General features: G+C 39.1%; 1 protein-coding gene across 2 annotated transcripts in view; it reads right to left on the reverse strand.

Annotated features, from left to right (window-relative positions):
• Positions 1-4,848: 4,848 nt before the first annotated feature.
• The window catches only part of LOC126473554 (type 1 phosphatidylinositol 4,5-bisphosphate 4-phosphatase), a 46,731-nt gene continuing 31,585 nt past the window's right edge, over positions 4,849-19,994 (reverse strand). For both annotated transcript variants that reach the window (XM_050100685.1, XM_050100684.1), the window contains exons 6-7: positions 12,544-12,598; positions 4,849-6,187 (exon numbers count right to left, since the gene is read on the reverse strand). In XM_050100685.1, coding sequence (XP_049956642.1) covers positions 6,102-6,187; positions 12,544-12,598 — 141 coding nt within the window. In that variant the 3' untranslated portion in view covers positions 4,849-6,101. The remainder of the gene's footprint in view (positions 6,188-12,543; positions 12,599-19,994) is intronic.

The raw sequence follows: 19,994 nt of genomic DNA on the forward strand, positions 1-19,994 counted from the left end.
AAGGAAGGAGGTGGAGGACAGGGACCAGTGATGGTCGAGACCAGAGGGATTACAAGAATGAAAGATATGTTGTAGGGAGTGTTCCCATCTGTGCAGTTTAGAAGCGCTGGTGTTGGTAGGAAGGATCCAGATGGCACAGGCTGTAAAGAAGTCATTTAAGTGAAGTACACTGTGTTTGGCAGCATGTTTAGTTGTTGGATGACCTAGCTGCCTCTTGGCCATTGTCTGGCAGTGGCCATGCACATAGACAGCTTTTTAGTTGTCATACCCAAGTATAGAGAACAGTGGTTGCAGCTCAGTTTGTAGATCAAATGGCTGCTTTCACAGGTAGCCATGCATCTGTTGTGATAGAAGAGGCCTGTGGCAGGACTAGAATATGTGGTACTGAAAGATGTATGGTACAGATTTTGCATCTAGGTCTATTGCAGGGACAGTGCCGTGAGACAAGGGGTTGGGAGCAAAGGTGCAGTAAGGATGGACAAGGATATTGTATAGCTTCGGTGGGTGTCACAATACTACTATGAGAGGGATGGTGAGGATAGTGTATAGGATATTCCTTGTTCTCAGGATGACAAGAAGTTGTTGAAACCCTGGCAAATATCATGATTGAGTTGCCCCAGTCCTGGCTGATACTAAGTCACGAGAGGCATGCTCCTCTGTGACTGGACTGTGGGCATGTGGGAGGTGGTGGATGGCTGGAGAGAGAAGGCACAGGAACTATGCCTCTGAACAAGGTTGGGAGGATAATTTTGTTCTGCGGAGGCCTCAGTGAGATCTTTGGCAGATTTGGAGGGAGGTGCCCATCACTACATATACAATGGCCATGGGATACTAGGCTGTATGGAAGGGACTTCTTGGTACCAAATGGGTGGCAGCTGTTGAGGTCAAGGTATTGTTGGTGGTTAGTAGGTTTGATGTGGATGGAGGTACTGATGCAGCCATCCGTGAGGTGAAGGTCAACATCAAATAAGGTGGATTGTTGGGTTGCGGAGGACCATATGAAGTGAATGGGGGAGGTGATATTGAGGTTCTGGAAGAATGTGCATAGGTTGTCCTCACTCCCAGTCCAGATCACGAAGATGTCATCAATGAACCTGAACCAGGTGATGGTGTAGGGAGTTTTAGTTGGTTATGAAGGATTTTCCTACTCTGCAATATCAGATTCCTGCAAATCATCTCCTGGATTGAAATTATTGCCCTCCAGGCAGCAACCACAATGCCACCTCAAAAAATTCTCCAACTTGGACAGCTCCTATTGCTGCCTTGGACTACCACTATCCACCACCTCTACAAGAGCCTCCATCAAACCTCTTCCACACCCCTCATATCTGACAAACCATGCCTTAAAAACCTAATACACTCACCACACCCTCAGGAACTCACTCCCACCATCACACAGAATCCAGAACTTAAACAGTCCCACAGAAGTGTCAGTCTTTTCCAAAGGCCTTACCTTTTCTCCCACTCCCAAATTCAATCATGCTGGACTTTCTAAAGACCTTGTCTTCTCCTCCAGGTCCCTACATTTGAAACACTTTGCCACCAACCCTACCATCAGACTCAATCCAAAACCAATACTGAACACTACCTTACTCAGCTAATTCATTCATCTAACTGTGATCCACCTGACTGCCCCCAAATCACTCCATGTTAACTTTATAGAATTTCCTGACCTCAAACCTTGTCTGCCTATCAACTCATAAATCCCTCCACATGGCAACAAGCCTTACATTCAGAGAAAGAACTGCACTCCACCACCTAAAAACTGATCTCACACTTATAATATTACCGGCCGACAATGGTTCCACCACTGGGTTATGAACCATAAGGATTATCTGATGAAGGGTTTCCAACAGCAGCCAAATGCATCCAACTACAAACCCTGTCACCATGACCCCATTCCTCTAATCCAGCAGGACCTCCAGTCCCTCCTCAAATCCTCAGGTCCATCCCAGAACTTCTTGTCCGCGTCTCTCTCTCCCCGCTTACCACACCACTCCCAACACTCATACGTGCTTCTTAAAGTCCATAAATCCAATCATCCAGGGCACCCAACTAAGTTCAATTGCTGTTTCCCCACAAAGGTAATCTCTGCTCTTGTGGGCCAATGCCTACAGCCTATTGCCTGTAACCAACCCTCCCATACCAAAAACACCAATCATTCCACAGTTCCTGTTCCTTTACCATCCAGCACCAGACTTTTCCCTGTTGTTGCCCTCTCCCTCTATACTAACATCCCCAATATCCATGCCCTTGCCCCTACTGAGCACCATCTTTCCCATTGCCCAACTGACTCCAAACCTACAACCTCCTTGCTGGTCACCATGACCAACTATCTCCTCACTCACAATGGCCTCACTTTGAAGGCATCACCTACAAACAGATCCATGTTACAGCAATGGGCATCTACAAAGCACCATTCTGTACCAACATATTCACAGCCCATCTACACAAATCAATTCTAACCACCCAGAATCTCAAACTCATCACGTGGTTCAGATATATTGATATCTTCATAATCTAGACCAAGGATGAGGACACCCTATTCATATTCCTCCAGAAACCTCCCCATTCACTTCACTTGGTACTCAGTCCAATAACTCATCTTCCTTGATGTTGGCTTCTACCTCAAGAATGGCAATGTAAGTACCCTTATGATTATGTGGGCTTTCCCAGCGTAATAAGTCTTGAAAGTCTCTTCGGGTTTGTTGCCGGATCCTAAAATCAACTTGACTCAATATTTCGGCGATCCAGCTGTTCGCCATCTTCAGGAAAATGCTGCCTCTGCTGATGAGTCCCGCTGAGAACTGACGCCAGGCTGCAAATCGACGTCATATATAGGCCACCATTCAGTACACGGCTCATGCACTGCCCATCACAGTTGCTGCCCTCAGTGGAGCACTGCTGGCTACGAAATATCGCACTCAGGGCCGCACCGAAGAACGTTCAATTTTGATGCGAGATGTAAGTACCCTTGTCCACATCAAAAATCTCCCCAAGTCAACAGCTGCCACCCATTCTACGCCAAGAAATCCCTTTCATACAACTTACCCACATCTGTGGCAGTTACATCTGTAATGACAAGCACTCCCCCCCTCCATACGTGGGATTAAAGCCTTCAAAAGACCCAACCTTGACCAGAAACAGATCTCCCATGCCTCGTCTCTCCAGTCACCCACATCCCCCATGTGCTCACTGTCCAGCCACAGAGCAGCACTCATCTCGTGACTCAGTACAAGCCAGAACAGGAGCACCTGACTCACAATATCTGCCAAGGCTTTAATTACCTCTCACAAAGCACAGAAATGAGGAATATCCTATCCACTGTCCTTCCCACCTCTCCCACAATGGTATTCCAAAGCTGCACAATATCCTTACTCCATCCCTGCTCCCAGCCCTTCATCTCATGGCTCATATCCCTGCCATAGACCTAAATGCAAGACCTGTCCCATATGTCCACTCACAAGTATATTCGTATCTCAAGTACAGGCCTACCTGTGAAAGCAGGCATCTGATCTACAAACTATGCTGCAAGCACTGTGATGTTTTCTATGTGGGCATGACAACTAACAAGCTGTCTGTCCACATGAATGACCATCATCAAACTGTGACCAAGAGAGAGCTGGACTACCCAGTTGCTAAACATACTGCTCTACATGATGTCCTTCACTTCAATCACTGCTTCACCACATGCTCTATCTGAATCCTCCCTACCAACACCAGCTTTTGTGAAATGTATAGGTGGGTACTCTCCCTATAACATATCTTTCATAATTGGAATGCCCCTAGCCTCAACCTTCAAGAGTCCCTGTCTACCGCCTGTTTTCCTGTTCCCACAACAGCACTACCTACCCCTTGTTTTCCACCAACACCTCTACTAACCTGTTCCCTTCACTACATCTCTTCTCTCCACTTCCCCGTTGCTCCGTACAGCCTCCTGACTGCACCTAACAGCCATATCCTGTGCCCATAACATACCTCCTCACTTCCATACCAATACACCTTCCCCCACCCTTACTCTGCTATCCTCCTAACTACCAGCCCCATTCCTCCCCCTTACCTCCACCACTCCCCACAGATGCTGCTCACATCATATGCATGTCCAGGCTTTCGTTGGGTTCAAGCAGCCATAGACTGTAGCGTGCTCTCTCTCTCTCTCTCTCTCTCTCTCTCTCTCTCTCTCTCTCTCTCTCTCTGTGTGTGTGTGTGTGTGTGTGTGTGTGTGTGTGTGTGTGTGTGTGTGTGTGTGGTTTTTTCTGCTTCTGATGAATGCCTTTTTGTCTGAAAGCTAGAAGTTCTTTTCCCTGTGTATGTTTGAGACTCAATGCCATCTCTGCGTGGTTAGTAGAAATGTATCCTTTTCATATTGTCAGGATGATGTTTTGTTTTTGTAGTTACATGCAATGGGGAGATTAAACTGTGCTCTATCTACTTTCCCATCCCCCTCCCCTTCCTGCCCCTTTTCAGTTTTTAATTGCACTATTCATTTATCTTTCTCTATGAGTATTTACTTGCAGACCAGGTTCTCAAACCAATTATCCATTGCCTGTTGCCAGGAGAGAGAGCAACTGAATCAAATGGTGAGAGACTGCCATAACATGAGGGAGACATTAGCAGTATCTCCATGCATTGTGTGTGTCCTTGCATCGAATACACTGCACAGTGCTACACGTGTAGAGTACTCTAGTGCTGTTACACACAGTTCATGTTCAGAATTCATGTTCCTTAAAGTTGTCACCTCTGGTAGGCTACCAAATATTTGCCTTTTAAACAGACTGCACATCACTCAGAGTAAAATGAAACAGTCACTCCAAACATATAATTCAAACAGAGAGAAGGATAACTTAATTCACTTGAATCAGTAATTTATTCTGAGAACTATGCAATACAGACATTTTCTGCACACAAATCCAAGGTATGTAACAACATAATAAATAGCAAAACTGGTGGTATCTTGGAATTTCTTAGAAATAAATCACAAACAAGCTTGAATACACAACTTCAGATATGCTCAGTAGTATTATTTAAATGAAACAGTAAGAGAAGTCAGTAATCAACATGCTGACAATGATTTCAGATCTATTTAAGCACCGAAAGAGTTGCCAACAATGATCCCAGTATGTTTCAACGCAATAATGCTGAAAATGTCAACTACCCTTTACCTTATTTCACTTTATCCAAAATAATATACCAAGTGATACCATATAACAGTCCAGAATAGAATAAGTTGTCAGCTTGTACAGGGAAATAACAATGCAGTTTTTTCTCTAAAATAAATTTTAAAAATGTCTTCCAACAATGTTCTTAGCAACTACTGTAGTTTGTAATTTATTTGTAAACTGTTACATATTCCTTGAGGAAATTACACATGTAAGAAATTACAATTGGAATTGAGGAAGGACAAGAAATGGATGCTTCAACAGAAGCATTCAATTACAAATGGCTGAACCAAGCAAACTAAAATAACAAATATTCAGAGGAAATAAAAATGTAAAAATCTGTCACAAAATAAAGATTCAAAATACTATGTGCAATAAAACAATACGAAAAGACAGGAATACACTAGTATGCTAAACATCATGAATTACATTTTAACCTCACAGTCCAAATAAAAAGAGTCATATTTACAGCCATGTTATACAATACTATACTAGTTCAATCTCCTGGTATTTCAAAACTATATGTATTATCACAAACAATAAATACACTTATTTGATTTTTCTCAGCTACAGTCTGTCAAATCAGAGTGACATGTTGAGAAGGTTTTAAAACCTGGTTTGGTAATGCATCCAATGCACATAAATTTATGAAACTGTACTCCATCAATCGTTCTATCACATACAAAAAATTCCTGTCATTCAGACTTTCTTACCAAATGTGTAAATTATAGCATTACATTAAAATAAAATTCACTTAAAATAATCTGAACAGACATTTATAACATATATATAATAGAATTTAAACAGCAGAGCTTATACTGACAGGGAGAAGCTGATGAGAACTGAAGAGTGTAAAAATTCACATCTGCTCAAGCCTGGCCGCTTCTGCAAAAGGCTTCATTTCACTCCTTCTGGGAATGTGAACTTACAGAAGACGAATCTTCACATAGGACCTTCAATGAGACTCACTTTCATAGTACAATAGTACACACTACGAGCAAATGCCAGTAGCGCTACTATGAATGCACCTGAAACACACAAAATATGGCCTGAATTCTAAAAAGTGGCATGAAAGTTCTACAACATTATTAGTTTTAAACACACTCAAGGAATAAGTGAAACGTAAATCAGATTTTATATCTGGATGTCTTATAACCTTGACTTACTTTATTTGTCTAAAATCTGAGAGATCAGAAAGTCAGAGCTATGCAAATAACTGCAAGGGAAGATCTGTCAAAGCAGATGGCAAGATGTCTCATCTGTATCCAGATTAGACAGTGAATGCCCGGACTGGCGACAAACCACTGAATCGGCTTCCACTGCCATGACAACACAAACACCTCAGACTACAATGAGCATGTGAATACTGTAGTCATCATGCTGAATGGCAAAGTCCAACATTTTTCAATACAATGGCTTGCAGCCAACAAATATTTCTTGAAGGACATTATTTTCATTAACACCACATGGCCACACCAACGTTTTACTTAACAACAACTTGATATAGATCAGCGTAATCCCATTACCGACAGTCAGGCAAACATATTTAGGATGCGAATCAGAGTCTTGCACTGCCGTTAACCACCCTGTAGAATAGATTTTCTCAATAATATCACTTAATATCTTAATAATATCAAGTTACAGTTGCACTTACAATATTACAATTAAGATTTACAATTTATGTACAGATTAACTCTTACATTCAGCTATAATTTTAAACATTAAGACAATGTTCTCCATATCATAGAGCTCTTTCACATTGTATAATGGGGTTTTTGTCATCGAGTCATACAATTTTGTTTTGAATTTTTTAAATGGCGGGGATCGAGCAGAGGCAGCTTGTTAAAAATTCTGAGGGCATTTACTTTATGAGAGTTTGCTGTTACAGCTAGCCTGTGCCTTGAACTGTCAATGTTTGCCTCATTTATGATGTCATGTGTTTGTGTATTATTTCCCTTAAAACATTCCTTAATGCTGTTCTTGACAAAGAGCATTGACTCATTAATGCACAGGTTCACAACTGTTATTAGCTTAAGCCTGGTAAAGAGAGGGTGACAGTGCTCTTTAGGACCCGCCTTGCATAATATGCAGGCAACTTTTTTTTGGACTTATTTTAATTGTTGCTGGTATGAGGAGAATCTCTAAGAAGGCCATATGAGATGTGTCACTGGAAGAGTGCAAAATATGCCATATGGAGATAATTATTACTGAGCATATCTCTCAGTATCCATATGAGGTAGGAAACTCTTGAATCTTTTTACAGACTTGACTGATGTGTGTTCCGGCGTAACAGTCAAGCGCCAGCACGACTGTCAGGAATGGTAAACCCGAGCGGGCTGTAAAGAAGACGTCAGCCCATAGTACACTGACCGACACCTCTTTAAGACGACACCAAGACAGCAGGAGCCGCTAGGCAAAGAGAACATAAGCGCTGCACCGCCTGGCCCCAACCCAGTTGAAGACTAGCCAATCTACGAGCTCCACAGCAGCATCTTAGGAACTGTATTGTTTCACTTGTATCAGGAGTTGTGCATACAAAGGGTACTTTCTAATTTAGTCTGTCGCCCATTGCTTGCGACACACCATTGCAAATTCTCACAGTTAAGCATTGTTGTTTATCTTATTGTAATAAAAATTCATTAATACGATTTGCTTGAACTGTTGTCTAGCAACCCGAGAAAGCAGGTTTCTTAGGCACCCCATATTCGACAAGTAGGCAGGGCACAACAATGTTCTTCCCAAATGAGATTGGCATCAATATGTATTCCTAAGAGTTTGACACATTTATTTTCTATCCTAACACACTTTTGAGTTTTGTCTGGATTACAGACAAGTTTACTGGCTGCAAACCAGTTCAATGCAGAGTCAAGAGTTTCTTGTGAGACCTTATTAAGGCTTGCAATGTCATGATGTGAAGAAAGTCAAGTTGTATCATCAGCACAGCAGATTACAGACTGTGATACACAATCAGGCAGGTCATTGACAGCCACAATGAAAAAGCAGGAGCCAAAGACTGAGTCCTGTGGTACGCCTGAGCCAATTTCTACTAAGTGGGAATGTCTATTTCTAGTCAAAAGCTTTTCTTAAATCACAAAATACAAGTGATAATCTTCTTATTTTCGAAAGCAGTTAAAGTTTGGTCAACAATTTCTAGAACAGCTGCAGTGGTGTTTTTACCTGGCCGAAATCCATACCAATTGGTGCATAAAAGAGCACTTTTTCACAGTAATTACTTAATTGGATGTACCTGAGTGATACAAATATTTTTTAAAGTATTGGAATAATGAGAACTGATCAATAGTTCTGGGGGAGTAGTGTATCACCCTTTTTGTAAATGGGGATAACTTTTGAAATTTTGAGCAAATCAGGAATACTCTGTAATCTAAACATTTATTAAAAATGAAACTTTGTTATTCACCTATCAAGTGAACTGTTCTTTCAACAACATAATTGGACATCCAGTAGCAGTCCATACTTTTGGAACTGGACAATTTGGAAACAGTTTTACAGACCTCATCAGGAGTCATTTTGTCCCAACGAAATATAGGTCTTTCACACAATTGGGGACTGAGTAGATTCCTTGAAGTATCCAAGGTCTTAATTTCACCTCTTACTTCTCTGACTGACATGACAAAATAGTCATTCATATCCCATGGATCAAGCAGAGTTTGACATACTTGGCAGGAAGAATTATCTTGTCTAATAACTTCCAACACTGCCCTGCACTTACTTGAAGCACCTTCTGTGTACCTTTCACATGCTGCTTTTTTGGCCTGTCTGAGCTTGACTTTGTAATGTTTTTACTCCTAAGGTATTCACTGTAGACTCTCCTCCTCCTCTTCGTTATCCTCATTTTGTGCATTCAATACAGTACAAGCATGTTTTCTATAATTTCTGTGAATTCTTTTGTATACCAAATTAATTTTGTGTTTTTAAGTTTAGGTCTACCTGGGGAACTAACTTAGTAATGGGGAACACGAATACCGTAAGTCTGTACTTTTTAAAGACGTCACCAACACCATTTTCAACTCCAGCTTTTCCTATTTGACACTCTATACAGAGACCCAATTTGTGCTCTTTAACTTGTGAATAAACATAACATGCTCCTCTCTCTGACCTCTCACCCATGCCACATTAGATTTACTGTTGTACATTGGATGCTTGTGATAAACTGTTAAAAGTAAAGGATCATGGTCTACGAGAACTCCATCAGCCAGGCTAGGCACATATTCCTCTCTTTGTAAACAAACAATAATATTGTCTAGACATGCTTCATTACGAGTAGGAGAAGTGTGTGTGCAATGCAGGTTTAAAAGAGCTTAAAATATTTAATAATGTTCTAGAATCTTGTTGCTTTGAGTCTCCCTTTGTTTTAAATTAAGAAGTTTTGTAACCATTCACTCAAACTGTTCAAAATATACATATCCTTGAGAGATTAAACTCAAATTCATTTTCTGTTAGCCAACATTCTGCCACACGTATCACATCTGTATTCTTAATGCTACAAAAATGTTCCAAACCTAGTATTTTATTTCTTATATAACAGATATTAACCTAAAGCAACGTAAATATTTGATCACTGTTTTATTCCTCAGTTGTATAATCACATGATATGTCTGCATTATAAGAACTGTAGCTGTCTATGTTGGAACTAAAGGAATGTCTATCTCTGGTAAAAAGCATTTCCTTCATCGCTCTTGATAGAAGTCGGTGCTGAAATTAAATCACTTTTGTCTTTCAATGGTGTAATTTGATTTGTGTATTGCAGTGTGTGTTTTCATACGAACTATTTCCGTGATCTTACCTTCTCAGTTGGTTAATGTGAAAACCATGTGTTGTACGGAATCTTTTCCCTAGTGTACTTATGTTGACATATGTTGCATTTTTAAAGTCCCTGCATAGATATTGCAATGCTTTATTCATTTTTCCATTTCCTTATTCACACAGGACCAATTGTGTAGGTCATGGTGATGAGATATAGAAAATACAATCACATTCGTATTTCTAAACTCGTGCAGCTCCATTTAAGGGTAGGTACAAGATCTTTTGCCTCATTTTTTCCTGTCATTTTTACCCTGAAGAAAGACAAAAAAAATCATTAATATTTAGCCCTGAGATTTTTTCGTGATTGACTCTAGTTGCTGCCTTGAGATTTGCTCCTGGTGTTACCAAAGTGCTGATCTCTTGTTTACTTGCACTTCACAATCCAGAAACTATTCCTCCCCTTGGCTATCAGTGTAAATGTCAATTTTATATGTAGGCCTACTTTTTGCGGGAAGATTACTGTTATTTGGTCTATAGCTACAGGTACCAGTGTCGTCTTGAGTCGTATTTTCCACATTGTTTTTTGTGCCAGCAAGAGATGATAATACCGTAGGAGAATTTCTGATAGTCGGTAGATGTCTCTTGTTCACATACCCTTAATGTTGGTTGTTTTTCTGTGGCAGAATATGCTCCTGTCTCACCATGTTTGTGCTGTCTTCAATCATGTCATGCGGTATCACATTGTTCACAGCTTTTGCATAGTCCATATTAGAAATTATTTGAGATCAGCTGTCATTCACTAAGTTTCCTTCAGCAGTTTTCACTTTATATCTGCCTTTTTGATGTCATTATACAAGTAATCCTTACCTGTTGCACACTGAAAAACTAGACAATCTGGCGCACATTTAAGGGCACAGGAATTCAGTAATTGTTACAATGGGAAAGTAATCTAAAAGCAAATGACTTCTGTTCATTCATTTTGGTTGCCCATAAAGCTGCATTCTTTGAAAATTCATTTACCCACATGCACTTGATTTCAGGATACTGTACTTAAATCCCACCCTCACACACTTTCTGGACGTCACCAATAATCAAATTCACAAGCACAATGTCAATCAAGACCACAGCTAAGACAGATCGCAGGATCATTTGTTAGTTGATTTGTTGACTGTCAGTTTTGTAAACCATACAGACTTGGTTTTTTTTGTGGGCACCGTATTTGTGAGCTCAGTTATCAGCAGCATCCACATGGCGCCTGAGGATGTGATTTACGCATCCCAAAATCAATGGCATGCGAGTTATTAATTTTTTCATAACACATCTATAGGCAAGTGAACTGACCAAAGTGAAGAGCAGTATTAATGCTGAGCTGTTACACTGTCATCTTGTTATCTTGTTATGGAATCTGCAGCAAAATAAAAGTAATACTGCATGTAAGACCAATCAGCAAACTTGTTTGTTGAGGTTTTAATAAAATATTAATGCAGCTATACAGTGTTTGTGGAGATGATATATAACCAAATGCACTGTTTTTGGACACGTTCTGCTTCAACCTGTCCTACAAGTATGGTCACTTAAATGCTCAACACTGGCACGTTGACTGCTGTCTAGTAGCGTGCACTGTTGAGCTGAGCAGCATGCGTGCATGCAAGCCCGCCCACCCGCACGCACGCGCAGTGACAGTTTGGGCTAACATTGAGTACAACATACAATGCCAACTCCTACATATGGAGAGTAGTCTGAACAGCATCTAATACATCACAATATTTAGAGCCTGACAGACCCCTCCTTCTGACAAGTCAACATGCAATATTTTAGGAAGAAATGTCTGGTTGCACATGACAATATGAAAATCTTCATAAATACATGAGGCACTTTTTGTTTCACAAGTTGCGACATATTCACAATAAAGTCCCACAGTGATCCATGGAATACTTGTTTTATTAAAATACAGTCATGGACCACAAAAGTTTATAAACCATGTATAGACAGGCAATGACAATTATGTAGTACACTGGATTTACACAGGTCTAAAGATGGTCGTCACTGACTGAAATTATTTATCTGATTAATGAACTTTTGTGGCCCATGACTAGATTTGCAATAAAAATAAATACCTCTTGTTTCCCTGGCCTGTATGTCCGTCTGATTTATGAGCTTCGATGTGGTTTATCAACATCTGACAGTATTTCAACAACAACTGTTGCCATTTAGTGGACTCTCAAACAAACTGCAGGGAAGAATATTCTGCAGGAATATATTAACATCCTTTGGTCTCAAGCCACAATGTTTAGAGGACAAAATTGCAACAAATAGAGGCTTCACACCAATATTCTCAAAGACAGAACATATGGATAGGGACACACTAATTACTTTCCTAGTGGAAGGCAATCTACATCTAACCTGATGCTGATCATCATGCATACTGTGCTGTTAAACATAAATACCAAAATTCAGACACTAAATGGGGATAAATGAAAAACAGTTAGGCACGTTATCATTCCACAATTTCTGTTCTGATCTTTTGATTTGTGCATTTGCCAAGATGCAAGTGATTCAAAATGTAAAACAAAACAATAGATTTAAATTTTATCACTTTGCATCAAAGACAGATACATACCTACATACGCAACATAAATGCCTCCATTTTTACGAACCAACTGATAAGTTCCAACCTGAGAATAGAAATATGTGTAAGTATCAAAAATTTTCGCAGCACAAACAGAAATGATATTAACACAAAATTACTTCAAAAGCACAAAATTAATATTCTTTTGTGACAAGGAAAAAACACAGATTAGTCAATAGTCTGGAAAGTCCATTTCAATTATTAATAGAGCGTTGTATGCATTTCTGCCTTAACTAAACTACATGTAACAGACAGAAAAATTAAGATGTCTGTTTCTTCAGTCACACATTTTGATCACTTCTTGTGGCAACAAACAACAATGAAAAAGATTAGTGAATGAAGTTATTTTTGTTGACAGTAGCAGTAATTTGCACTTAACATTAAAGCAAATGTACACAGTTTTCATTGACAACTTTCTTACAGATGTTCACTACTAGTGAGATAGTGCCTACAGCCTTCAATAAACTTTCAAAGATCAAGTTATTACTAGAAGATCATCATCATATGGATTAAAAATTGCAGAGCTACTGCTCATGGATGAAACCTGGGAAAAGCAAGTGAACACAACACACAGTATCACATCTTGTGATGTTTTGTGTTTAGACGTGCGACACACAGTTGGATCATGGATAATTTCACACAGTATTACTATTGTCTACACTAACCCATTGTAACTCACGATCACTATCCCACTGTAATCACAGTGGGAAGAACCTTCACATGTGATTTAACTTCTCTAATTTTGTTTGGTCTTGGCTCTTCTGGCAATTTCCACTGGCATGATTGGGCCTTTGTTTCAACATACCCATGCTTCATCACCTGTTCTAACCTTCTTTATAAGTTCTGGATTGTTGTCTACTTGATTCAGCAATTCCTGAATGATGTATACATCATGATGATGATGATGATGATGATGATGATGATTCCAAAATTGAATTTCAAACACAAACTTTGCTGCTACACCTTTCATGTCCAAAACATCTGAAAAAGTTGCTTGGCATGAGCCAAAGGGTATGTCGACATCATTAGTAACCTCTCTGATGGTGATTCCACAATTTTCCAGAACCATTTTGTTTACTTCTTACACATTGCAAGTAATTGATGTGCTAGAGCATCCAGGTGGTCATCATCTTCAAAGCCGTCTTGACCCTGTTTGAAACGTTTATACCACTCGTCAACACTGTCTTTCTCATAACAGGTTCACCACAAGCCACAGTCAACATTTTGAATGTGGTGCTGTACTCCATTCCATTTTTCCAAGCAAAATTTAATGTCAATTCTTAGATCCATCTTTCTCAAAATTAAAAATTCACCGAGCACTAGAAAACACTTATACTCTTTTTGACTGTCAATGATAAACTAAATAATCGAAGCAGCTGAAAATGCAAACATACATCAGAAACATGACTACCAACAATATAAAAAAGATTTCAAAATATGATGTATAAAGACTGCAAATTTAAAAAATTCCTGTTCCTTTTCTATTACACTTCATATGACAGCCAGCAGTAATTATACGATGCAGTTACATAATGCATAGAAAACATGTTTGGTGAGTCTGAGATTTGATTAACTATTATGAACACTTGACAGCATAAAGTGCTTGCAGAAAATTGCTGCCAGCGTCCAAATGGTATTGTTCTGGATTACACTGAGAACATGTGGAAAGAAATTATTATCTGAAATATTATGCAAAAATAGACTTGTTTGTTTTCTAGACTTATTCCACGAAGACCAAAACTCTTTCTGAAAATTAAATATGCTAGTGTTACCTACAGATACACAATGCAGGCCCTTAACATTGAATTTTTTGCTGGTCGTAATTCTAGTTCAATGTTCAACCTGCAGGCTTTCTACATTAATGGGCCGAAGTTAAGCTGCAACACTGGGGTAGGTAGTATTACTGTTAAAGAGGATGAGACCACCTTAACCAACAGCACACAGGTAGCCAATGTATTTAATAATCACTTCTTAAGTGTAGGAGAAAAAATTGGTGAGAATAGTTCAAAAGAAAAAGCCAGGCAGTACATGGAAGAGTCAGTTTTGAAAAAATTTAGTCAAATTAAGTTTCATCTAACAACCTCTTGTGAAATCAGGAAAATTATTAAATCTTTGAAAAATAAATGTTCTGTTGCAGTAGATGACATCTCTAACAAGCTATTAAAACAATGTGGAGCAATTACAGCTGATGTTTTGAGTCACATATGTAATCCATCACTGACTCAGGGTATTTTTCCAGACAGGTTAAAATATGCCATTGTCAGGTCTCTCTACAAAAAGGGGGAAACCACAGATGTCGATAATTACTGGCCAGTATCCTTTCTTACAGCATTTTCAAAAATCTTTGAGAAAGTAATGTACTCGAGAACGGCTAGCCATCTCAACAGTAATGGGATTCTTAGTAATCACAGTTCGGATTTCAGAAATGTTGTTCCACTGAGACAGCAATATACAATTTCACTGTCCACATAACAGAGTCTTTAAATAGTAAAATGTCACCAGTAGGAATATTCTGTGACTTATCCAAAGCATTTGATTGTGTGAACCATGACATTATGTTAAGAGAAATTACAATTCTATGCTATACATGGAACAGCTTATGAGTGGTTTAAGTCATATCTACATAACAGGAAGCAGAAAGTCTCTTTATACACTTCAAGTGATTCAAAGGAGTTTGCTACTTCATTTAACTTGGGTGAAATTACATTAGGTGTACCACAAGGTTCGATCATCGGTCCCCTTCTGTTCTTGATATATGTGAATGACCTCCCTTCTTATATGAAACAAGATGCTGATCTGACAGTTTCCTGATGATACAAGCATAATTATTAATCCAGTAAAGGAAAGTCTGATAGAAAATGATACAAATAAGCTCTTTGGAAAAGTTATTAATTGGTTTTCTGCGAATGGGCTTGCTCTGAACTTTGAAAAAACACAATACATTCAATTTTCTGCAGCAAAAAGTGTAATTCCTTCAATAAACTTAACACATCAAAAGAAGTCAGCAGCCACAGTAGAGCATACTAAGTTTTTGGGTGTATATATAGATGAGAATCTTAATTGGAAAATTCATATTTTGGATCTCCTAAAGCGACTACGTTCAGCAACTTTTGCAATCAGAGTAATTGCTAATTTTGAGGATGTAAAAATTAGTAAGCTAACATACTTTGCATACTTCCACTCTCTGATGTCAAACGGAATAATATTTTGGGGCAACTCAACACTTAGTCAAAAGGTATTCACTGCTCAAAAAGAAGTAGTTAAAATAAAATGTGAGGTTCATAGTCACACATCTTGTAGGCATCTGTTTAAAAGGTTAGGAATTCTTACAACTGCTTCACAGTACATTTACTCAGTAATGAAATTTTTTCTCAACAACATGGACCAGTTTAAAATCAACAGCGACATTCATGATTACAATACCAGAAAAAAAGAAAGACCTACACTATCCTTTACTTAACCTATCTTTGGCACAGAAAGGGGTAAAATATGCTGCTATAAAACTTTCTGATAAATTACCAGATGAAATAAAGTGTCACAGACAGCAGTAATAGTTCCGAAAACACATTGAAATCATACCTCCTTGACAACTCCTATACCATAGATGAATTTTTGAATATGAGTAAATAAATCTGGAGATATAATATATGCATTTTGTGCCATTTAAGGCAATGGGATAGATAACAGAAATATTTAGGTATAACACTATAATGTAAAAACTTGTTTCCTGTGAGCATTTCTTGTGCATTTGACACGTTCCACATCATAACGGTTTTTCCATGCTATTGATCAATGGAACACGTAACTAACTTTTTTATCCCTTGACATAAGGGACAGCTACTATATGGAAAACATTGACCTATTTCAATGACAGGCAGTTAATTTTCCACAATAGATGTTTCTAGACTGTAAACGAATGATTGTCAGTAAGTTGCGGCAAGTACAATAAAACTTGTAGCAACATTTGCTGTTAGAATACCCATGGAATGGCACTGACTTCTGCAAGAAACATAATAATAATAATAATAATAACTGCATCAGAGTCTAGTAAAACAAAAGTTGATTAAGCAGTCTACACAACAGCAACAGCATGACCCCAAGACATTTTGTAATGATTATATTACTGAATTCTGGACAAGAGACTCTATACTCAATGGCACACAGATTTTTAAACACTTTGTTACTGATTGGTGACCACCCAAAAGTAATACTTGTAAAAGTGAACAGATCACTTGGCATTAGTTTTGAAAAACAGATAACTGTAATGTTTATTTCACATTATCAATTGGGCAATCTCTTCTTGAATGTTGTGTTGACAATTTATCAGATGATAAATGCCATAAAAGCATTCAAAGACACAATCTTCTACCCCATTATATTTAATAGAAGACCCTTTGGAGCATGTACATTTATTTCCCCTAATAACAGAATGAACTTAGATTACATTTCCAAAAATGCATCTGGGCATAGTTAATGCCCAGGGAATGCCTGAATGAAAAGGATATATGATGATTATCTAAAGTCACACACTCTATTATTCTTACTTATAGCATTACACCACACCATACTTTTTCCTCAAAGTAAAGTTAATCTTCAGTTTTTAATACACACAAAAAAATAAATTTAAGCATGGAGATTTGAGCCCATGATATCCTGGTCATTAAGTAAGTGATCTGATTGCTGTGCCAACTGTCCAGTTGAAAGTAGTAAAGGACTGAAACATGATTACTACTGACTGATTTTTTCCAAAAAGCAAGTGACCTAAAAACTTTAAATGTAGACTTTTTGAGACTACACTGCTTAACTTCATTGTATGATCACCTTACCTGAAGGTTAACATCATTCAGGAGTAATCTCACCAATTATTCTATAATAGCCAATGACTGTAAACAATTCAGGGTCAGATACCTGAACCACCTGGGTTTGAGTCCAGCCACTTTATCCATGCGCCATGCCTGATTGTCAACAGGCTATTTGTGACTGCGTTACTACACTTGTGCTGGAAGGGAATTTGACAGCATCAGAGGCTGTAGCACAGTATGACATTCCTGTGTGCACTGCACAATGAGAGAGAAAGCAATATAGTGATACTGGAAAATCCAGTAGATTTGTACGAACTGGAAATTGGCATCATCAGCACCAGTCAAGGATAATGAACTTAAAACACAGCATGGCAATTGTTTTTTAGTTCAATGCAGTTTTTTTTTACACTTTTTACACAGTACTGTGTTTCCTCAGTTATTCGGCACAGTTTAGCTCTGGCTTCATGACGCTGCGTGTAAAAAAAAAAGTGGCCCTAAAGTGGAAGTTTTGTGGTAATTGATTCCACCAAGTTTTGTTTGTTGCAGAAAATTTCTAGTATGGCTTACGGACTTTAATATTTTCCAGTGAATCAGTATTTTTCACACCAAATTATGGTCCACTAAGACTATGTAGACCAATAGTGTCCAATCTGCTACAAATATATCCAAGAGTCATTTCACAATGACTACATGTGCACGCACACAAACACTCTGAGATAATTTGGATATATATATGAGGCAAATTGGACAATTGGACACCATTAGTCTACGTACTCATACTGGGCAATTATTTGGTGTGTGGAAAGTATCCAAGGTTAATATTAAATTCTGCCAGACACAATGCATATTTATATTTTTAGTGTGTGTGTGTGTGTGTGTGTGTGTGTGTGTGTGTGTGTGTGTGTGTGTGTGTGTGTGTACTTGTGGACTTGGACTTGGGGTGCTTCAAAGGTAACTATATCCTGAGGGATTCGTGTTTCCAGCAAGATCAATCTCCAAAAACATGTCAGCTATGGTGCAGGTGTATTTGAAGAACAAAGTGAGATTCTCTTCTGGATTGGCCTCATTGCCACTGAATACAAATGGGCAGAGACCTTCTCTGTCACGGTCTGTCAGTGGAACTGAGTAAGTTCAGAATCTTCTAGAACAATATTGCTTGTCAGGAACTTCAATTCTAGAGCTATTTCATGAAGTTCTCCTGTTTAAAAGAAGCAATTTATTGGTTTTAATGCACATTTAGTGTATAAATAGAGACGCCCCAAGGCAGACACAGCCACCTCAGTACAGACCACACTTGTACCATTTCTGGCATTGATAGCAACTGAACCTTGCATTTGATACCAACTGCAGGAACTAACATGCAGCACACTAGCACCATCAACTTGCAGCTGGACAAATCACAGATGCTGTCTGCTGCTTGGCTTAAGTGCAATTATACTGTCTACAGTTCTTCCATTGTGTGTTTCTGTTAGCAATTTACTGTCATCATTTGTAGCCAATTGGGTGATAATGCACAGCAATCAATGACAACTGCTCCATCTGATCATTTTTTTCCCCACATATTTCACAACTTTGATATTGTGATTGGGTTGAGACCTAATACTACAGCTTAAATTGCTGCAAATGAAATGAGCAGCTGTCATGTTCATAATGTTGCTTTTTTCCTATAACACATTGTTGTTTCCAATGCTGCTGTTAGTATGGGACCTAATAGCATGGCTTACAATGCTGTGAGTGGGACAAAACATTAGCTAACATCATTGACGAAGCATAGGGAATTAAAAATGAGCAATGTGATTAACTATCTGTATCTGATTACTTCTATCTTCACTGTGACAACATTGTGCATGTTATATCCTAGCCGGTAATGCCAACCGAGCCCGCTGCCAAAAGGTTGGCAGCATCAAAGTCCGGACGCCGTCCGCATAAGCAACGCCAGCGATACAGGAAATCGCCACAAGTCTGCGCGCGCCACCGCTGGCTTCTGGCTTCTTAAGCGCTGGAGTCGCGAGCACTAGGACAGTTCTGTATCCGCCGCTCAGTTGTATACTCGCCACCGATTTGTGTACTTGCTAGTCAATTGTGTGTTCATCGCAGCAGAGTAGTTGTTTGTCGTCAGCCGACGCTGACCTAGCCGCTCCGACTCGAACTAGACAGATCTCTGTAGACACGGAGTTCACTACTGTTTCTGTATCTTCGTTAATAAAGATAAGTACCGACTTTTATTTAATCAGAGTGTTTGGGTTTTCATCTTTCCGTTCACTGTTCCAGCGGACCGGTCGGCCCGCTATTAAAAGTGTGGCGGTGACTTCGTAAGCCGTTTCTACAGCGAATTGCTTGTCGCTACGAACACCGCCACGAAAGTGCATGTGGTATTTGAATGGCTGTAGCTCTATCAATTCCCTGAACAACCACGGCAGTCTTGTCTCATAGTAATCAGTTGATGCCATATGTCCACTCACGTGCCAGATAAATTAGCAAGACAGAAGCAAATATCCTTATACAGGACAAACTGGTACAGGACCTACCTGAACTACTCCAGGTTGATGTCCTCAGTCTGGAGGAATTGCTAGCCAATGTATGAGAGGTTTCAAAATGAGACGGACAGCCCAGATGTCAATTCTGCTGCCCTGAGACACT

The sequence above is a fragment of the Schistocerca serialis genome, chromosome 4 (genome assembly GCF_023864345.2).
Source record: "Schistocerca serialis cubense isolate TAMUIC-IGC-003099 chromosome 4, iqSchSeri2.2, whole genome shotgun sequence".
NCBI lineage: Eukaryota > Metazoa > Arthropoda > Insecta > Orthoptera > Acrididae > Schistocerca > Schistocerca serialis.